General features: G+C 42.1%; 1 protein-coding gene across 1 annotated transcript in view; it reads left to right on the top strand.

Annotated features, from left to right (window-relative positions):
- The window catches only part of TGFBR2 (transforming growth factor beta receptor 2), an 83,183-nt gene extending 65,723 nt beyond the window's left edge, over nucleotides 1–17,460 (top strand). The window contains exons 5-7 of the mRNA XM_081073316.1: nucleotides 1,125–1,266; nucleotides 11,728–11,855; nucleotides 14,659–17,460. Of these exons, the coding sequence (XP_080929442.1) occupies nucleotides 1,125–1,266; nucleotides 11,728–11,855; nucleotides 14,659–14,838 (450 nt within the window). The 3' untranslated portion in view covers nucleotides 14,839–17,460. The remainder of the gene's footprint in view (nucleotides 1–1,124; nucleotides 1,267–11,727; nucleotides 11,856–14,658) is intronic.
- Nucleotides 17,461–17,719: the final 259 nt, after the last annotated feature.

A 17,719-nucleotide genomic window follows, 5' to 3' on the forward strand; every position in this document is an offset into this window, starting at 1 on the left:
TGTGTGAGTGTGAGTGATGGACTTGAGTGAATGAACAATTCCGCTTTTGAAGTATCTCACAGATTAAAATGGAAAACTTTTTAGCTAAGGAGATATTGGAAAGTGACTAGAAATTACCAAGACATCCTTTATGAATAACGGAACCCCATGTTTTCACATGCTGGAAGCTTAATTGTCACGAGCACCAACGTTTTCTCTAACCAGGTGCAGGGACGTGCTTCTGAAGCACTTAGTTACTGCTCTGTCAGCCCTCTGGGTCCCTGGCACAGGCAATCTTGAGGTAAACATGTTGAAACACGAACTGATTATTGTGCCAGGACAATGAGTCATGCAATGACCTATTAAAAAGAAAAATTTCTTCTAATGCATGCCAGTAAGAAATATTCCTTGCGATAATAATATTAACTCACTTGACCTTCCTTAGATCCTTGGAAAGGTAGGACTTAATTGTTATTTAGTCAAGCTATACATGCTGCATTATGAAATATTTATCAAATATTCCCTAGAAATATACATTTTTCTTTTTTCCTTTGTATTTCAGTGTTTTTATATTATCAGTCATCATCCAAATAAAACTACATAAAGATCCAGACTTAGTCTTTTACGATTTTCATGCAATTTAATTTACTAGAGATTTTATGAAATTATGTTACATCCTCGACACACTAGAATGGGCCATGGGGTAAACAAAGAAGATCAACACAGTCCTTAAGTGACTAAAACTAATGGCAATGATTATTATTTCCACCATAAATCTTGGAGTTTCAGGAATGAAAATATATTTATTTGCAAAAGCAAAAATAAACATCTAAAGTATCACAGATGTTGTCTCCCAGGTTATCTGCAAGGATTTTATTGTATAATATGGTGACATATGTCATGGGATTAGACAAGGCAGACCTTATTTTGGCATGCTTTGTTTATATTCTTTCAAGGTGTTTTCAGGAAGAGAACACCTACTTTTAAAAATAATTACATAAGCTATACTTTTCTGTACAGGTCTCATTATTTTTGTGCTTTTTAAAGACTATCTGCTCATGGAGGGGATAAACATCAGCTATATTTTGAAAATAAAAATGCAGCTGGGATTAAATAATGGGCCTCAATATCTGTTTTTGCTTTAGGTGGGAACTGCAAGATACATGGCCCCAGAAGTCCTAGAGTCCAGGATGAATTTGGAGAATGTGGAGTCCTTCAAGCAGACAGATGTCTACTCTATGGCGCTGGTGCTCTGGGAAATGACGTCGCGCTGCAATGCAGTGGGGGGTATGTATGGACCCCCATCCTGGTGTCCTGGCAGCTGTGCCTTCAAAATGATATTATTTGCTTCAGACACGATTCCAGGGTTACAGAAGAGTTAACCCCACAATGAGAGCTAGTTGAGGTCTGGCAGTACACAGAACAATTTGGAATTGTGCTGAAAAGCCTATGTTTTTAATCTGAAAGCTATGTTTGGAGCATAAAACTTTTTTTTATCTCCTTTCTTGAAATATAATTACTTTTCTCTCTTGACATATCTTTCCACAGATATTTAAGTATCTGGCAAGCAATGAACACTAAGAATATAAGAATTATTTTTACTTATCAAATGGATATATTATTCAAAAAAGCATCTGATTTTTTTTCTTTTGTGTGTATTTTAAGATTTTTTAGAATTATAAAGTTCAGGAGATGAATTTGACTCACAGTTTACTTTTATGGACATGACTTGCCTTTGTTGGGCAAACAAGCAGAATGATTTGACGTATTTGTTTAGGTTTTGGAAAATCTAGTGGTGAGAAATTATTGAGGAATGCCGCATTCTTCAAGGGTGCAGAGGAATGTCGTTGTTTTAGAGACTATTGTCCCCTGAACTTCCTGGACAAGAGAATGGCCGAATTCTGCATTACTTTATCTTTTTCTGACTCTCCTCTTAGTAGTTTCCATCGCAGTCTTAGGTCTCACCTTAGAAAGTTACACGTCCCATCATGGTTCTGGCTGTGGGAAGTCAGATCAAGCTAACTGCAATTTTATTTTTAACTATTTGTTTTGTACTCATTTAGACATATGGCATAGTTGCAAAAATAGTGAAGCTAGGTAATTAATATTGGTACAATACTCTTAATTAATCTATAGAATGTATTTGTCCAAGTCCCCAGTAATGTCCTTTTCTGGAACAGAATCTAATCCACATTTCATTTAATGGTCATGTTTCCTTAGTCTCCTTCAACTTGTGACAAGTCTAGTTTTATCTTTCATGACCCTGACACTTACAAAGAATTTAGACCAGTTATTTTACAGGTGGTCTCTCACTTTTGATTTTTCTGAGCTTTTCTTATGATTCAATTGAGATCGTGTATTTTGGGCAAGAATACCACAGAAATGACATTGTGTCCTCCTCGATTTCTCATATTGGGGACACAAGATGTCAGTGTGCCTGTTCAATTTGATCCTTGGTGAAGATGGTATCTGCCAGGTCTCTCCCCTGTAAAGTAACTAATTTTTTCTATTTGTAATTAATACACATCTCGTGGAAAGGTGCCTTGACCTGTTTCTAAAGATACTAGACATCTGTATAGTCAGGATACTAGACCTGTTTCTTGTCATAATTTTGCCTGCTAATTTTAGGATCCATCAGTACTTACCTGCAACAATTGTTACTGTAATGCTTTCCTGACAGTGATTCTCTATTATTCTTATTCCTTCTACATTTATTATAGATATTCTACTGTAAGGAACATCTGTTCTTTCACCACCTGTTATTTATTCATTTGATTATGTATTTATAACACTATTGAGTTATAGATATTTATTTTAGTCTATGAATATCCAGTACCATTTGTTTTGTTGTTCATACTGCCACAGCTTTGGTCACTGAGCCAAACTCCCCAATATTTTGCCCAAGATGGATTTGCTTGCCACTGTTGCTGGCTCTGATTCTTCATCCTGTTTAGTACATGCTTACCCAGTTTTCTAGGATGGCTCCAGGTCACCCCCTCACACTGAGTACCTGGCTGTGCCATCACCTAGTTCTCTGAGTCCCTGCATGGGGATGGTAATTCCTGTCTGGCTGACACTGTTATTTTCTGGTTTCCTGCCTAAGATTTCTTCCCCCACAGCACTTTCAAAAGTAACTTAGTTTTTCCTTGCTCAGTGAGATTTGTATAACCAAGTTTCAGCCACAGAGAATAATTTTCTGTTTGAAAGCTCTGACAGTTCCAAAATGAATCCTTAGACTGGTGTGAGTTGTGTCAGAGATGATGCCGTTGTCACTGTCAGAATAAATTTACCTAAATTTCAGTATCTTTCCTATCCTTTGAAGCCCATTATTCTATAAACATGAGCTGGAGATTGTGTCTCTGTCTTTTGCTCTATCAGGGCAGCCAGCTTATTAGGGCCCCATGCGAGTACTCTGCCTCCACTCTTTGCGACAACAGAGGCCTTTTCCTGTTGATATTTGCTGAGTGTGGAAGAACTCGGGCTAATGAGGAGGAACGGAGTTCACCAACTTTTATGAGATCTAAAAACAGATACAGTATAAACAGGTTTTCCCAAGGAAGGAACAGGATCTCATTTGTTCAGCTCGTCTCAGAAAACCTTTCATAACCTTTAGGGTAAGAACAGACGGCATTTGGGGAACCGGAAAGAGGCCATCCTGGTTCTCATTTTGTTTGATCTTCAGCCCACAGTCCTGTTTCCCCCATCTCTGCTCAGACTGAAAAAAAACCAAAGTTATTTGTCTTCACTTTGGTCCAACAGAAAGCCCTTCACTTGATTGTGTGAAATTGCATATTAAATCCTTTCTTTGAACTTCTTTTAAGAACTTTTTTTTTCCTTTTTGGCATGTCTTTAAAATCTTAAAGACAGATGATTTTTTAGCCTAGTCTTAATTTCAGACTTTTCATTTATATTTAAAGAGTCTCTTGGAAGGTACACAAAGCCTGAAGATGGACATGTTCCCTCCTAGCTGTTGGAGAAACGTGGAAAAACAGGTCTTGCTCTCAAGAAGCATATAGTCTACTGATGAAACAGACTTTTGTTTTTTCTCCTTTTTCAAAATTTGCACAGGCAGACACATTTATTACCTTACAAGGAAAATCAATAATAGCTCCCTCTAGTTGATGTTAGGCTTTCATTTATAAGGTCTAAAAGAGAGGGCAGGATGTAAAAGGGCTTTCCTTAAGCTTACACTTCTTTCCTGTGACTTGAAATGCAACGTATACAATTACTATTTTTCATTGGCAGTCTTATTTCAAAAAAGGAAATGTGGACTATACTTAACCATAGTATGAGGAATTATAGATACTATAATTCCTTTTAATTTTACAGCGTAAGGCAACTTATATTCCATCCAGTTTATTCTGAGCGGGAGAACATCTAATTGGATGAAGTAGGACAATAAGCATCCAGAGGACAGTGTTGCGGGAGAATGTAAAATCCTAGCTTTCCTGCCTTTAAGTGACTCCATTCTGTTCTGAGGGTTGAGCCCAAAGTCTTCACATGGGTGCCAGGCCAGCCCTCTCTTGCTTCTCTAGGCTCCTCTCCACACAGTGCTCTCATTTTGCAGTTGTTGTTATGGACGCCTCTTAGGTCTTGCCCCCAGGCTTTGTCTCATGCTGTTTACTTGGACTGGAACACTGAAATCGACTTATAAACACGCAAGTGCAGTTCGGTTGTGGTTAGTGCTGCAGGTGGGTAAGGCAGAGGGCACAGGGGGCTGCATGCCCACATCGGCTAAAGGGAGTGTAACAGTAGGGTCAGGCAGCGAGGGACAGGTCAACTCTGGAAGGAAGGGTAAGACACAGGAGTGTCCTCTTGAATTGCTTCTTTATCAGCCAGCCTCCTCTGTGCAGAGCAACACAGGCAAATGAGAGAAAGATACAGCACTCACTGGGAAGTCCTCCGGTCATCAAGTGAGAAAATGCAAACATGATAATACCCTGCTGAAGCCAACAGGTAACAACTCTCTCAGTTAGCACAAATTTCCAGCTCAAAAGATGGGTTGTCATAATTGAAGAGAGTGGTCAAAAGGGAAAGGCTTTCTGGTAGAAGTAGGTTTGGTCATGAAATAAACACAAGGGAATGATAGGTACAACGTCTTCATGGATCAGCTCATTTAATCTAACAAGGACTCTTTGAAGTATGTACTATTATTAACCCCATTTTACAGGTGAAAAAAATGAGGCTTTGGGAGTAGGAAAGTTGTGGAGCTGGGAATCAAAGCCCTGTTGTCTGATTCTAGCCCACAGGCCCTAACATTCCTAGTACTCACTGGCCTGACCAATGGAGAACATGTTTAATAAATGGCAGGTATCATTACCATCATTATTATTAATATCATTATTACTATTACTATTATTATTGATGAGGTAGTCGGTAGTACTTTGTGTATCCTGGCCTTTGACTTGAAGCCTTTCTGGAAGTACCTGAAGTGAGGCACATTTGGTGACGGCTTCCCTCCTTTCTGAAAGATGCCAGTGACTGTCCTGTCTCCCTCAGGTCATTCTCTATTAATAAATCCCAAGGCAACTAAATTCTGTAGCATGTTGCAGGCTCGGTGTCTTACATTCTGAGATAACCTTCTTATTCTTAAATTTCTCTGAAGATGTATTCATTCGTTCACTCAACAAATATTTATTAAGTGTCTATTACATGGCAGGCATTATTCAAAATGCTAAGCAAACAGTGGTGAAAAAAAAGAACAAACAGCCTCTGTCCTCAAGGGAGAGTGAGTCTAATGAAGAGCTAATATTCTGGAAAGACAGGTCATGAACAAGTAGCTTTATAATATCAGGGGTGGGTTATGATGATTTTAGAAAGAAAAATAAAGCAGAATTAGGGAATAGATACTGACAGAGGGTATTATTTCAGACACTTTGACCATCTGAAAGAAAACCTAAGAAAACAGGGCTTCATAGTTGTTTGAAGAGGGAGGAAGATAGAAGGAGGTGATTGGTGTGTTCCTGTTTTGTAATGAAGGAGGAAAGTCTTGAAATCTCCATTCAGCAACGACAAACCCAGAGACTGGGTCTCTTTTACAGAGCGTGGTTCTGTTTTACAAAGAAATCTCTGTCAGCGGCTTTTGGGTTGTTGGTGTTCATGCAAGTGTTTGTGGGGTATGTGGGAGGCGGATGAAGGCGGGGTGCCTCTCAGGCCCCCCTTGGCAAACACAGCAGGCACAGCATTCATGTCATCCCCAGCCAAAGCTGGCCCACAAGCAGACCGACTCCCCAATCCCTAGCCATTTTGGCCTCTGAATAGAAGCTGACACACAGCAGCCGGCTGAGCAAGTATTTAACAAAGACCATAAACGCAACCCCAAGAATGGCTCCTGACCATATTGTCGGCCTGCTGCAGTCTTGTGAGACAGACAAAAAGTGCAAATGAGTCAAAAAGAAAGGAAAGCAGTGGGGAGGGCGGGAAGACGGGTGAGAGAGAAAGGACTGAAGACAACAAAAAAGGAGAAAATAATTGAGGACTGAAAAGACTAGGATGGAAGCACTTCATTTTCCTGGATTTCAGGGGAGTATAATTTAGAGGGCAGACAAAACGCTGGGGTACTGCTTCAGGGAAAACTATCAACAACTTTGCTGCACTGTTAAGTTGGAACTACAAAGCAACAGCTGTGTAGCAGATGCTGACTTTCAGAGGAATAGCATTGCTATGCCAGAGACTTGCCCTCTGTTACAGAACTAGGAAGAGGGATATAAGTGTAGTTTCTCCTAAGAGCCTCTGAGAGAACTTAACGGTGCTACAAGTGCCTATGAGTCGGGGTGGCTTCCGTCAGTGAAACCACTGGGGGGAAGGCAGGGAATGCTGGGAAGAAGAGCGAGTTATTCTCAAGCAGCAAGGTGAAGTGCCTTAGGAATGATGTGTGAGGCACTCAGGGAGAGCCTGAGGTGTCCGGCCTCAGTATATCTGTCTTAGGAAGCAGCCTGTGGGTGAAACAGGGACTTGGTTTGAGTAAGTAATTCTGCTGTGTGGGCATCTGCCTTGGATTGGGTGTCTCAGACCCTGGAACCAGAATTTGAGTGTCTGTAATTTATTTGGGAAGAGATCTCAGGAAATGCCAATAAGGGAACGGGGAAGTGAGTCATGAAAGGGAAGGAAGCCAATATGTGGTGTGTGGTCAAGTGGGTCTTCACTGTGGACAACTGGAGCCTATTGCTGCTGGGGACCCTGGCTGGGGCATCAAACGTATACCTCAGTGTCACACCACCCAACTGAACAGGAAGCTGGGTGTTTATCTTCTAACTCTCATCTGTCTTTGGTTGAGGGCTGCCCTGGGGCAAGTTGGGAGGGTGAACTCCCACATGCCCAGCCTGCCCCACTTGGAGTAGGGCCAGCATGCATGGGAAGTGTGAGTGTAGAAGGTTGTGTGGCCAGTGGTCCTACAGCAGTGTACAGTAAACTCCCATTATCCACGGATCTCTCTCCACGGTTTTAGTTACCCACGGTCAACCATGGTTCAAAAATATGAAATGGAAAATTCCAGAAATAATTTACAAGTTTTAAATTGCACCGTGTTCTGAGTAGCATAATGAAATCTTGCATTGTCCTGCTCGGTACGTGAATCATCCTTTCATCCAGCATATCCGTACTTCATGCATTCCCGCAATTGTTAGTCCCTCTGTAGCTGTCTCAGTTATCAGATCCACTGTCTTGGTATCTCAGTACTTGTGTTCAAATTATTCTTATTTTATTTAATAGTGGCCCCCCAAAGCGCAAGAGTAGTTAGTTAGTAATACTGGCAATTCAGATGTTCCATAAAGAGAAGCCGTAAATTGCTTCTTTTAAGTGAAAAGGTGAAAGTTCTAGATTTAATAAGGAAAGAAAAATTGTATGCTGAAGTTGCTAAGATCTACAATGAGAACAAATCATGTGTGTGTGTGTGTGTGTGTGTGTGTGTGTGTGTGTGTGTGTGTGTGTGTGTATACACACACAGTGGTACCTCGGTTTTAGAACATAATCCGTCCGGAAGACTGTCGAGTTCTGAAATGTTCGAAAACCGAGGCACGGTTTCCCCATAGAAAGTAATGCAAAATGGATTAACCCGTTCCAGACCTTTAAAATCAGCCCCTAAAACTGCACATTTAGCATGAATTTTACTATCTAATGATACCATAGATCCATAAAATTTATGGCATTCATAAACCGAAATGTTCATCAATGGAGACGTTCAAAAACCGAGGTACCACTGTATATATTTTTTGGTACTTTCCATGGTTTCAGGCATCTACTGTGATCTTGGAACATGTCTACCGTGGATAAGAGAGGACTACTGTACTGAGTAATGATGGAGAGCACTGTGATTTCTCTTGTTTTGTGGATATGGGAACTGAGGCACAAAGTGTGGACATTTCTTCTCCAAGTTCTCATATCTAGTTTATGATGTAGCTAAGGTAAACACAACTGATAATATCCCTACTTATGATGCATATTGTTAGCACTATTTTTTTTTAAGTGCTAAACTCAGTCTTACTCTCTAAACGCTTCGATTTTTTTTCTTTTTCTTCAGAGGCATTTCCAAATTTTTTTGAGTGGTCCTTTTTATAGGTTAGCCAGGTGTAGCATTCTCCGTGCTAACCCCACTTACCCCTTAACTTGCTTTCTCTGCAGTTCTTCACAGAAGGGAGGCCTGAGCCTGGGCATCATTTAGTCAAATGCACAAAGAGGAACTCTAGAAAAGACTGCATTAACTTTATTGCCAACCATGCCCTAATCCGGTGCCTATGGCATAACATGCAAGTCCCATTTTCCCCCACCTCCACCACCACCCATTGCACCGATTTCCCTAAACGCAGTATGGTTTAATGTTGGTAATTAAGAGCAGTAATGAGAGGGTGTTTTTGTCATCAGTGGTTTTTTTATTTGCATAGCTTGTTTGGAAATTGCAAACCATAACATCCAACAGGTCCCAGAAGTTTCCCCTTCTCAGGGTCATATGGATGGCCTAGCTAAGGTGATGAGGGACACATTTGTTCCCAGCTGTGCTTGTTCTGTTTGGGGAAGAAAGAACTCACTGAAATGCTTGGTAGAGAGGAGAAAGCAGGAAAGCCTCCTAAAAAGGCAAAGCCATTTCATCAAAGTTACAGTAATACAGTAGGCAGTTCTGAGTGCTATTCCCGGAATCCAGTGAGCTTTTTGGCCTCAGTTTTCTCAACTGTGAAATGAGGTGTTGGATCACATCTCTAAAGACTCTTCTTCACCATTCTCTGTCTGACTCATGTGAAACCCTTAAAATATGTTAAGTAACTGGTATTCAGTTCCTCTGTCAATATGCAACTCATATTCCTTGTAAAGCATTTAAAACAATGCTGCTCCAAGTGTCATCTGTGGAAGGTTCTGGTCCTCAAACTGGTTGTTTCAGATGTGTGATATGATAAAGACAGAAACTGAGAATAGTTATTTAGTAACTTCAATAGCAATTGGTGTTGCCATGACTCTCAAGTGGGATCCACTTTTCTTATAATTCATTTCTATGGTATTTTACTGAGGCCTCGGTCCCCAGTGAATTGGGGGCAAAACACCTGGCCTTTTATAAAGAATACATTGAGAAGTGCTCATTTATAAACAACAAGGGAAACATTTAAGTCACTTTTAGTTCCGCCATTCAACCTAAACCACTTTTGTGAAACTAGGGGTTAGATTTGCTAGATTTGGAGAGAGATTTGCTTTTGTCTGTACCCGTCTGTTTAGTAATTGTTTTAGTTTTAATTACATACATTTTCTAATATAAAAATATTTGAAGAACCAATATGAAAAATAGATAGGTAGGGATAAAAGATAAGTAAGTTGGCCCCAGCAATTTTGCCCAAGTGGATTAAGCATATCAGCCTCTGGATGACTGAAGCCATGGGGACAAAGTTGGAGTTGAAAACCAACTTTTGGCCAGTCATCAGCTCTGCTCAATTCCCCAGCACTGTCTGGGCTTCAGTGTATGAGGTTCTGTTCTAGGAAAGACCATCGGTGCCCACCTGGCTGGCAGAGGCTTCCTGCCCTCTAACCACCTCTTTCCGGGTTCAGGCTTCCACCTAGCTATCTGTGGATACCTCTTCCTGCTCAAAGTAAATGCCGTTGGTATTCTGAGCAACTCGGAGAAGAACTGAGGAGCAGGTAGGGCATGACCTCCAGAAAGGAATGAACTCCACTGTAACGTCTGTCAATTGGTATCCTCCATGTCTTAATGGAGACCTGAGGATGTCATTGCCTCAATAGTCCCACCCCCCAAAAGAGAGCAGTGCTGCCTGAGGGTGGTTTTCATGATGGCCACAACCAAATATTAAAGCTGGTGACTGAGAGGCAAATGGACACATTGTTTTACACACATAGGGCATGATTCAAAAAAAAGGAAATGGGTGGGAGTAGGCTATTCAAGTGAGGGAAAGACAAAAGGAGGAATTGCAAAAAATTCATAATAAGACAAAAAGTGAGCAACTGTTTTAGAAAATATGTATTACATAAATATGACAGTTCCCCGGAGTAGAAGAAAGGTCAGCTTCATATCTTTAAGTCCCCATCCCCATTCCTAATCTGAATGACCACATCCGTGTTACGGGATCGGAGTTTGTCATATTAAAATATAACACATGCTAAACTACAGCTCTGCCCAGGACATCTAACCAAGGATGGCTGTGGGGGCATATTCAAGGAAGTTTCTATAAAGAAACTGACCTTAGTTGAAACCTGAAGTCGTAGTGAAGGGTTATATCACCCTCTATTATTTTCTTCATACCATAGATCACCGAAGGAAAATTACCTTTTAAAATTTTGTTTGTTTATGTTATTATTAATCTCTCTCCTCTGTCATCTTACTAAATAGCATATCTCAAACTTCTTTCATCATTGCTTCCTAAGGAGCCTGTGTAGACACTTTTTTTTTCTTAATTGCTATTCCCCATGATGTTTCCCCCCTTTGAAAAAGTATACATAACAAATTCACCATTTTAACCATTTTCCAGTGTTCAATTCACTAGCATTAAGTACCTTCACCATGTTGTGCCACCATCACCATTATCCATTTCCAGAACTCTCTTATCTTCCCCAGCTGAAACCCTGTACCCACTACATAACAATCCTCCATCTCTTCTCCCCACAATCCTTGGCAACCACTAGTCTACTTTCTGTCTCTATGAATTAGCCTATTCTGGATCCTCATATAAGTGGAATCAATCATACAATATTTATCTTTTTTTTCTTTTTTCTTGGTCTGGCTTATTTCACTTAGCATAAAGTTTTCAAGGTTCATCTGTGTTGTAGCATGTATCAGAATTCCCTTCCTTTTTAGGCTGAATATCACCATGAAATCTAACACCATGGGTTAAATCTGTTCATGGACTGTGGACCTTTGTAGGGCTACAAACCACTGCAATCTGTAAAACTGTTTCTACCTCGCAAGAACCAGTTTTGATCCCTTGGGGCAACAGCACCCCATGAAGAATGCTTGTGTTAAAATGTCAGCTTCGTGACCTCGTTGGTCTTCCTCCCCTCTCTGTCCCCAGCTGGTAGCCCAACTGCTAGCACAGAACTCAACAATCATTTGTGGAATACTTCTCAAGCTCCTTCCAAAACCACTCCTTCCTTCTTGTCTTAATCCATTATTATTAAAAACTTGCTCTGAGTAATTAATCAAAGATGCATTTCGACACTCAGTGTCTCGTGATGTCAGTCAGACCTCCCAACAGGCTCATGTCCCCTGGATGCGCACACCCTCCTCAGTGGCCCCGTGTTTGCCTGCTTTCTTCACAGAAGTGAAAGATTATGAGCCGCCATTTGGTTCCAAGGTGCGGGAACATCCCTGTGTGGAAAGCATGAAGGACAATGTGTTGAGAGATCGGGGACGACCAGAAATTCCCAGCTCCTGGCTCAACCACCAGGTAAGGAGTGGCTGTTTTGAGGGGAGAGTAAGAGTCATCCGAGGTAACCTCTTAGGCAGGAGAGAATTCTGGGCTATTTGGCCTTCAATCTGAGGTCAGGTCCCTTTGTGTTCTGTGATCCTCCCAGGTTTTGTTTATAAAGAAAATTTCAATAAAGTGGGCTGACCCTGTTATTTTTAAGCTTCAAATTGGCAGGTAGGCACAACATTCAAAGAGGGCTCACGAATAATCATTTGAAGGGCATTTGTCACTTTGTCCAAACCCCCTTGGTTCCAGTTAAAATATTTTGTTTACGGCCTCTGCCACTCACTCACCCCCATGCTTTTACATAGGGAGTTTATGTTTTGCTCCCTTCTGGGTTCCAAATGTTTTCTTCTGGGAATTTTCAGCTCTGGAAGGAAATACTTAGCAGAGAGAAATAAGCAGAGTTTGTCAGCCAGCTGGACCGAGAGGCGACTGCTGTGTGCTTAGGATCTTGTACAGGCCCTGTGTAGGCTGTGCTCACAGAGCTGGGAAAGAGGAGGCCACACCTCACGCTGGAATAAAAGAAGAGGAAATGAGAGAGAACAAATAGGAAATCTGTCTTTTGGGAACATCCTAAGGGCTTCTTGTTTTCTTTCCTTTCCAAGAAATGGTAGGTAAGGCCATCCTTAGCAGGGCAGTAATTCTGGACTTCTAAGGAGACCTATCCAAGTTCTTTGTCTGGGGGCATTTGGATGAAGGCAGTGGTCAGAGAAAAAGAACAAAGTGATAGGTTGTGAGAGCAAGAGGACTGTCTGACCCACCCAGGAAAGAGCCCTGAATGAAGCTCGAGAGGGAACAGTGTGCCCCTATCTCTCTGACAGAACTGTTCTTTCTACTTTGGAAACCTTTTATTGTCTCCTTTGGATGAATTCCCTCATCCCTTGAAGGCTTGGGCTAAGTCATAGATTTTTCCTAAGGGCAACGCAAATTCATATAAGAAACAGTAACAAGTCAGGCTCAATTGGGAAGACAGATGGAGCAGGAAGCCTGGCCTGTGGCAGTCCTGGCCTCAAGCCCCTTCCGAGGACAGAACCTAATAAAGTTGGGAGAGCCTGAACTTGGCCATAGTAGCCCAGGGCTTCCCTGGGGTTTAGGGCAAAGCCTCTTTGACTCTGACAATGCAAGACTGTTTTGCGTTAACTCTGAAATCGGGAGGCACTAGTGTTTCTTTCAAACTCGGTTGCCTCTGAAGCTGTATAGTTCTTGTAATGAAGCCATTATTCATGATGATAAAATTCTGGAAAGAATTTGCATAATACATTTTTTTCTCTTAATGAGATTTGTTGCCCTATTGATTTCAAGTTAATGCTTAATATTTAATTTAATTTACTGCCTGTAATTACAGTGTCAGAATAAAATAAATGTTACTTGTGTACCAACAATAACACTCCACTCTGAACAGGGCCATCAATCAATACCGTCAATTAGGTGAATTATGCAATTAATTCAACATCATGAACTCACTCTACGGAGGGTGGGGAAGGGAGGGAGAGGCTCCTAGGTGTGTTAGGAAAGTTACTAGTATGGGGAAAGTGCCAGTTCTCAGGGCAGTGTTGGGATTTAGCCTTTCCATCAGGGCCACCTCTGTGAGGGGTCACCAGTGACAACGTTGAGCCTGTAATTGGCAGGAGCACATTCTGTTTCTAAGGCGCTCTGTGTAACTCCTGCCTGCTTTATTTCCAAAACTGATTTGAAATGACAACAAAAAGATTTGCAATGCAAAATTAAAACTAAGGCTGTGAGAGGACCCTTGCCACTGTCCTGGGCAGCATTTCCTGGATGGACCTTTTGAATGGGGCCATTTTGGGGTTCGGTTGAACCCTGTGAAACGGCCTAGAGTCAAGCTGACCTACAGACAGCTGTTTCGTAGGGTCCAGCCTAACGATGGGGAAGAGGGGGGCATAACAGAGGGCACCCTTGGCGGCTGCTACTGCATCACTCCACAAAACGTGTGGACTTTACAAAATAAAACTACACTAATGCCTGGATTTCACTCTGACTCGGGTATTCAGCCCTGTTAATACAGAAACGTGTTTATGATTCCCACTCTAAGACACTCTGGAAAAGGCAAAACCACAGAGAAGTAAAAAGATCAGTGCTTGCCAGGGCCTCAGGGATGAGAAGAGATGAATGACCAGGGGAGCACAGATTTTTTAGGGCAGTGAACTTATTCTGTGGGATGCTATAATGATGGCTGCATTCATGGTACATTGGTCAAAACCCATAGATAGTGTGCACCCTAACGTAAACCTTGGTTTACAGTGCTGTGTCAATGTTGGTTGGTTGATTTGCACAAATATGCCACACAGATGCAAGATGTTGATGTGAGGAAGGTTGGGAGGGTTGGAGGGGGTATGTGGCAAGGCTCTGTGCTTTCCACTCAGTTTTGCTGTGAACCTAAAACTGTCCTACGCAGTAAAAGCGAAAACTGCTCTAAAAAAGGAGAAAGATATGAAATAGCATTAGGGGCACACTTCATGGGAATTTTCAGGTATTGGGGACGCTACTGTACCCCAGAAGTCTACTAGTGGGCCCTTGCTCCATTTCCACAATCTATTGGGATCAAATGGCACCAGAACGAATAGGTACAGCAGGTTTCCAGGGCAGTGCACAGCCGCCTGCTTCCATCCGCACACAACTGGCTGGCCTCATCCAGGGGGCGCTCGGTCAGAATGTGTGAAATGCATAGGCTCTTTCTCACCTGGCCTGCACTGTGGGAACAAGGCCAGCCAACCAACCCACCCACTCATGTGGCCTCTGCACGTCTCTTCCTCTGCAGGGCATCCAGATGGTGTGTGAGACTCTGACCGAGTGCTGGGACCACGACCCAGAGGCCCGTCTCACGGCCCAGTGTGTGGCAGAGCGCTTCAGTGAGCTGGAGCACCTGGACAGACTCTCGGGGAGGAGCTGCTCCGAGGAGAAGATTCCTGAAGACGGCTCGCTAAGCACTACCAAATAGCTCTTTCGGGGCAGGCTCGGCCCAGTCCAAAGAGGCCGCCCCTGTTGCCAAAGAACAGAGGCAGCAGGAAGCTGCCCCTAAACTGATGCTTCCTGGAAAAACAGGGGTCACGCCCCTCCCTGTAAACTGTGGGCTTGAGCAGAAACAACAGTTGCAGGGAGTGGGTGACATGAAGCATTCTATGCCTCTGACGTTGTCATAGGATAAGCTGTGTTAGCAGTTCCTCAGGAAATGAGATTGATTTTTACAATAGCCAATAACATTTGCACTTTATTAATGCTTGTATATAAATATGGAATAGCTATGTTTTATATATATCTATATATGTCTATATCTATATATACAGCCATACTCTGGAAAGAGACAAGGAAAAAGACCAGATATTCCCAGGAAATAGGTTTGATTGGAGAGCTCCAGAGCCGAGCGCAGAAGAAGGGGTCCATGACAACATTAGCTCTTGACAATCACACACGGGATGGTTCTTTGTTGACACAAGGGGGGACTGTGCATTAGGAGAGAGGCTCCATGTCTCAAGCCCACTATGACCACGTTCCACTTGCTTTTGCAAAATAATTCTCTGTGTGTGGCTCCTCGTCTGGCCATGGAGTTACTTATAGTCATGCTGTTTAGGGACCAGATCCTGGGGTGCTTGTGTGCCGTTGTTTCTCCTGGGCTATTCAGTTAAGCTTCAACCCCCACATCTGGTTTATGAACCACCTTCCTCAACCAGCTTAGAAACTTTGCTCCATCTATAATAGTTTAAATGTCTTGAGCCCCGTTTTTACCTGTACAGGCTACAGAAAAATCAGAAGGACAAATGTCCTCATCCATGAAATTGCCACACCTTCTACTAATAAAATAGTCATATATATTAATTCCCCCCCCACCTCATATCTATGTTACTATTGACCACTCCCAGCCCTCTCCCTTTCCTGAAAGGGAACAGATCTCTCCTCCAGGATTCACCGTGTTTCATTTTTCACCACCCTTGGTTTGAGTCTATATTTCTATGCAACACCAGTGGGTTCCATCTCCTGGGCTCCTGAATGCTCATGTGTATTTTGGCCTAGTGGAAAGGATTTGAACTGCACAATACGGCCACAATCAGGAGTTTCAGAACAAGTGTTTTGCTTGGCCAGAGTGGCGTTTGACAAAATTGAGCCACTTTTCAAATATTTGGAGACTTTACAAAAAAAAATATCTGGATCCTCAAGTGAGAATAGATAGCAGATGGTTTCCAATTTTCTCCCGTTCACATCATTCACTAAATGAAGTTGTGGATACACTTATAAAGCTGCTTCACTTCTTGATATAAACATTTGTATTTTCTGCCTAACCCCACCCCAGTCTGGGAATTAAACCTGCCACTAACCAAAGTCCTTTGTAAGAAATGTGCACTCAAGCAGTCATCCTCGGGCTGTATAATATTTTTTTTTATTGGGGAATATTGGGGAACAGTGTGCAACCCTGTTCAGAGCTCACTCTCCAACCAACTGAGCCATCTGGCTGCCCTGGGCTATAGATTTTGATTCACTCCCTCTACTGGCCCTGGTGGTAAAATTTGAGGTTGGCCTTTTTTTTTTTTGGACTAAAGGGGACCTCCTGTAAGAGGCCCCGGTTAACAGAGGTTTATTTTGTCTGTTTATTCAGAGCTTTCCCCTCTGTATTAGGGAGGGGAGCCCTTTACTCCAAGAAGCTTTCGTCGTGGCTACCAGCCTGTCCATCATAACCGCCCTTCCCAACCCTCGCAGAATGTGCTAGTGAGGGTTTGAGTGTGGGACACAAGAACCCCATTCACAGTTAGGAAATCTGTGTCCACGTAGATAAGAAGAAAGAATGAGCTTTAAGACTCCACAAGAAACTTGTTAATTCACAAGTTTTAATGCTGCAAATAATGTCTTTTTACAAAATGTTTTTGAAGCTACTTAATTTCAACCAAATAGGAATATTAGAGAGGGACTGGCAATGAGCACATCAGCTCTGTTTTGATTTTGGAAGGTCTTGGTTCGTTGGGGTTTTAGCAGTTTGGGATTAGGTGGAACTCTTAGGCACCCTACTCAGTGGGCGTGAGCTGAGAGAGTTAAGGACGGTTTCGCTGCAAAACCATGAAGTGCCCAGATACTCCGCGCACTTGAAAGCTGCTTGATGCCATCCCAATAGCTGTTGCCCATCGACCTCTAGTGGTGAATTGCTAGAATACTGGTCCATTACTGGGATCTTCCAAGATTCAAGAGTTTTATCATTTCTGGGTCATCATCAGCATAAACTGGAATGTAGTGTCAGATGATACTGTGGCCTGTTTTGTTTATGTTTTGTTTTTGTTTTTCTTATTCAAGAAAAAGACCAAGGAATAATAACATTCTGTAGTTCCTAAAAATACTGACTTTTTCTTTTTACTACTCTACATGAAAGGAAAGTTTTATTCTTTTATGGAACACTTCAGCCATACTCATGTATTAAAATAGGAATGTGAATGCTATATACTCTTTTTATATCAAATGTCTCAAGCACTTATTTTCATACTGTGCCTCATTCGTCTTTTATATAAATAAAATGTTTATGAGATTGAATAAAGCAAAAATACTCAGGTCAGCTTCTTGCTTGTTCCTATTCATAATAGCTAAGCCGATGAGCCTCACTTGGTTATTTTGCATTTTATACAGAAAAATATCACAAGACAAATCCTCTAGCTTTCCCAGGTTCATCGTCTCGTTCAAGTGACAGTCTCAGGTCCCTTTTTTAAACACAAGCATTCACAGTAGTTTAATAATAGAAGGTGCAGCAGATGCTGCTGGTGACCTGCCCCTTATCCCAAGGCCCTCGCAAGGCTCCTGGCTGCCCATTCCTCTCATCCCAGCATCCAGGAAGCTGCCTCCATCCA

Source organism: Rhinolophus hipposideros, assembly GCF_964194185.1.
Source record: "Rhinolophus hipposideros genome assembly, chromosome: 14".
NCBI classification, from domain to species: Eukaryota; Metazoa; Chordata; class Mammalia; order Chiroptera; family Rhinolophidae; genus Rhinolophus; species Rhinolophus hipposideros.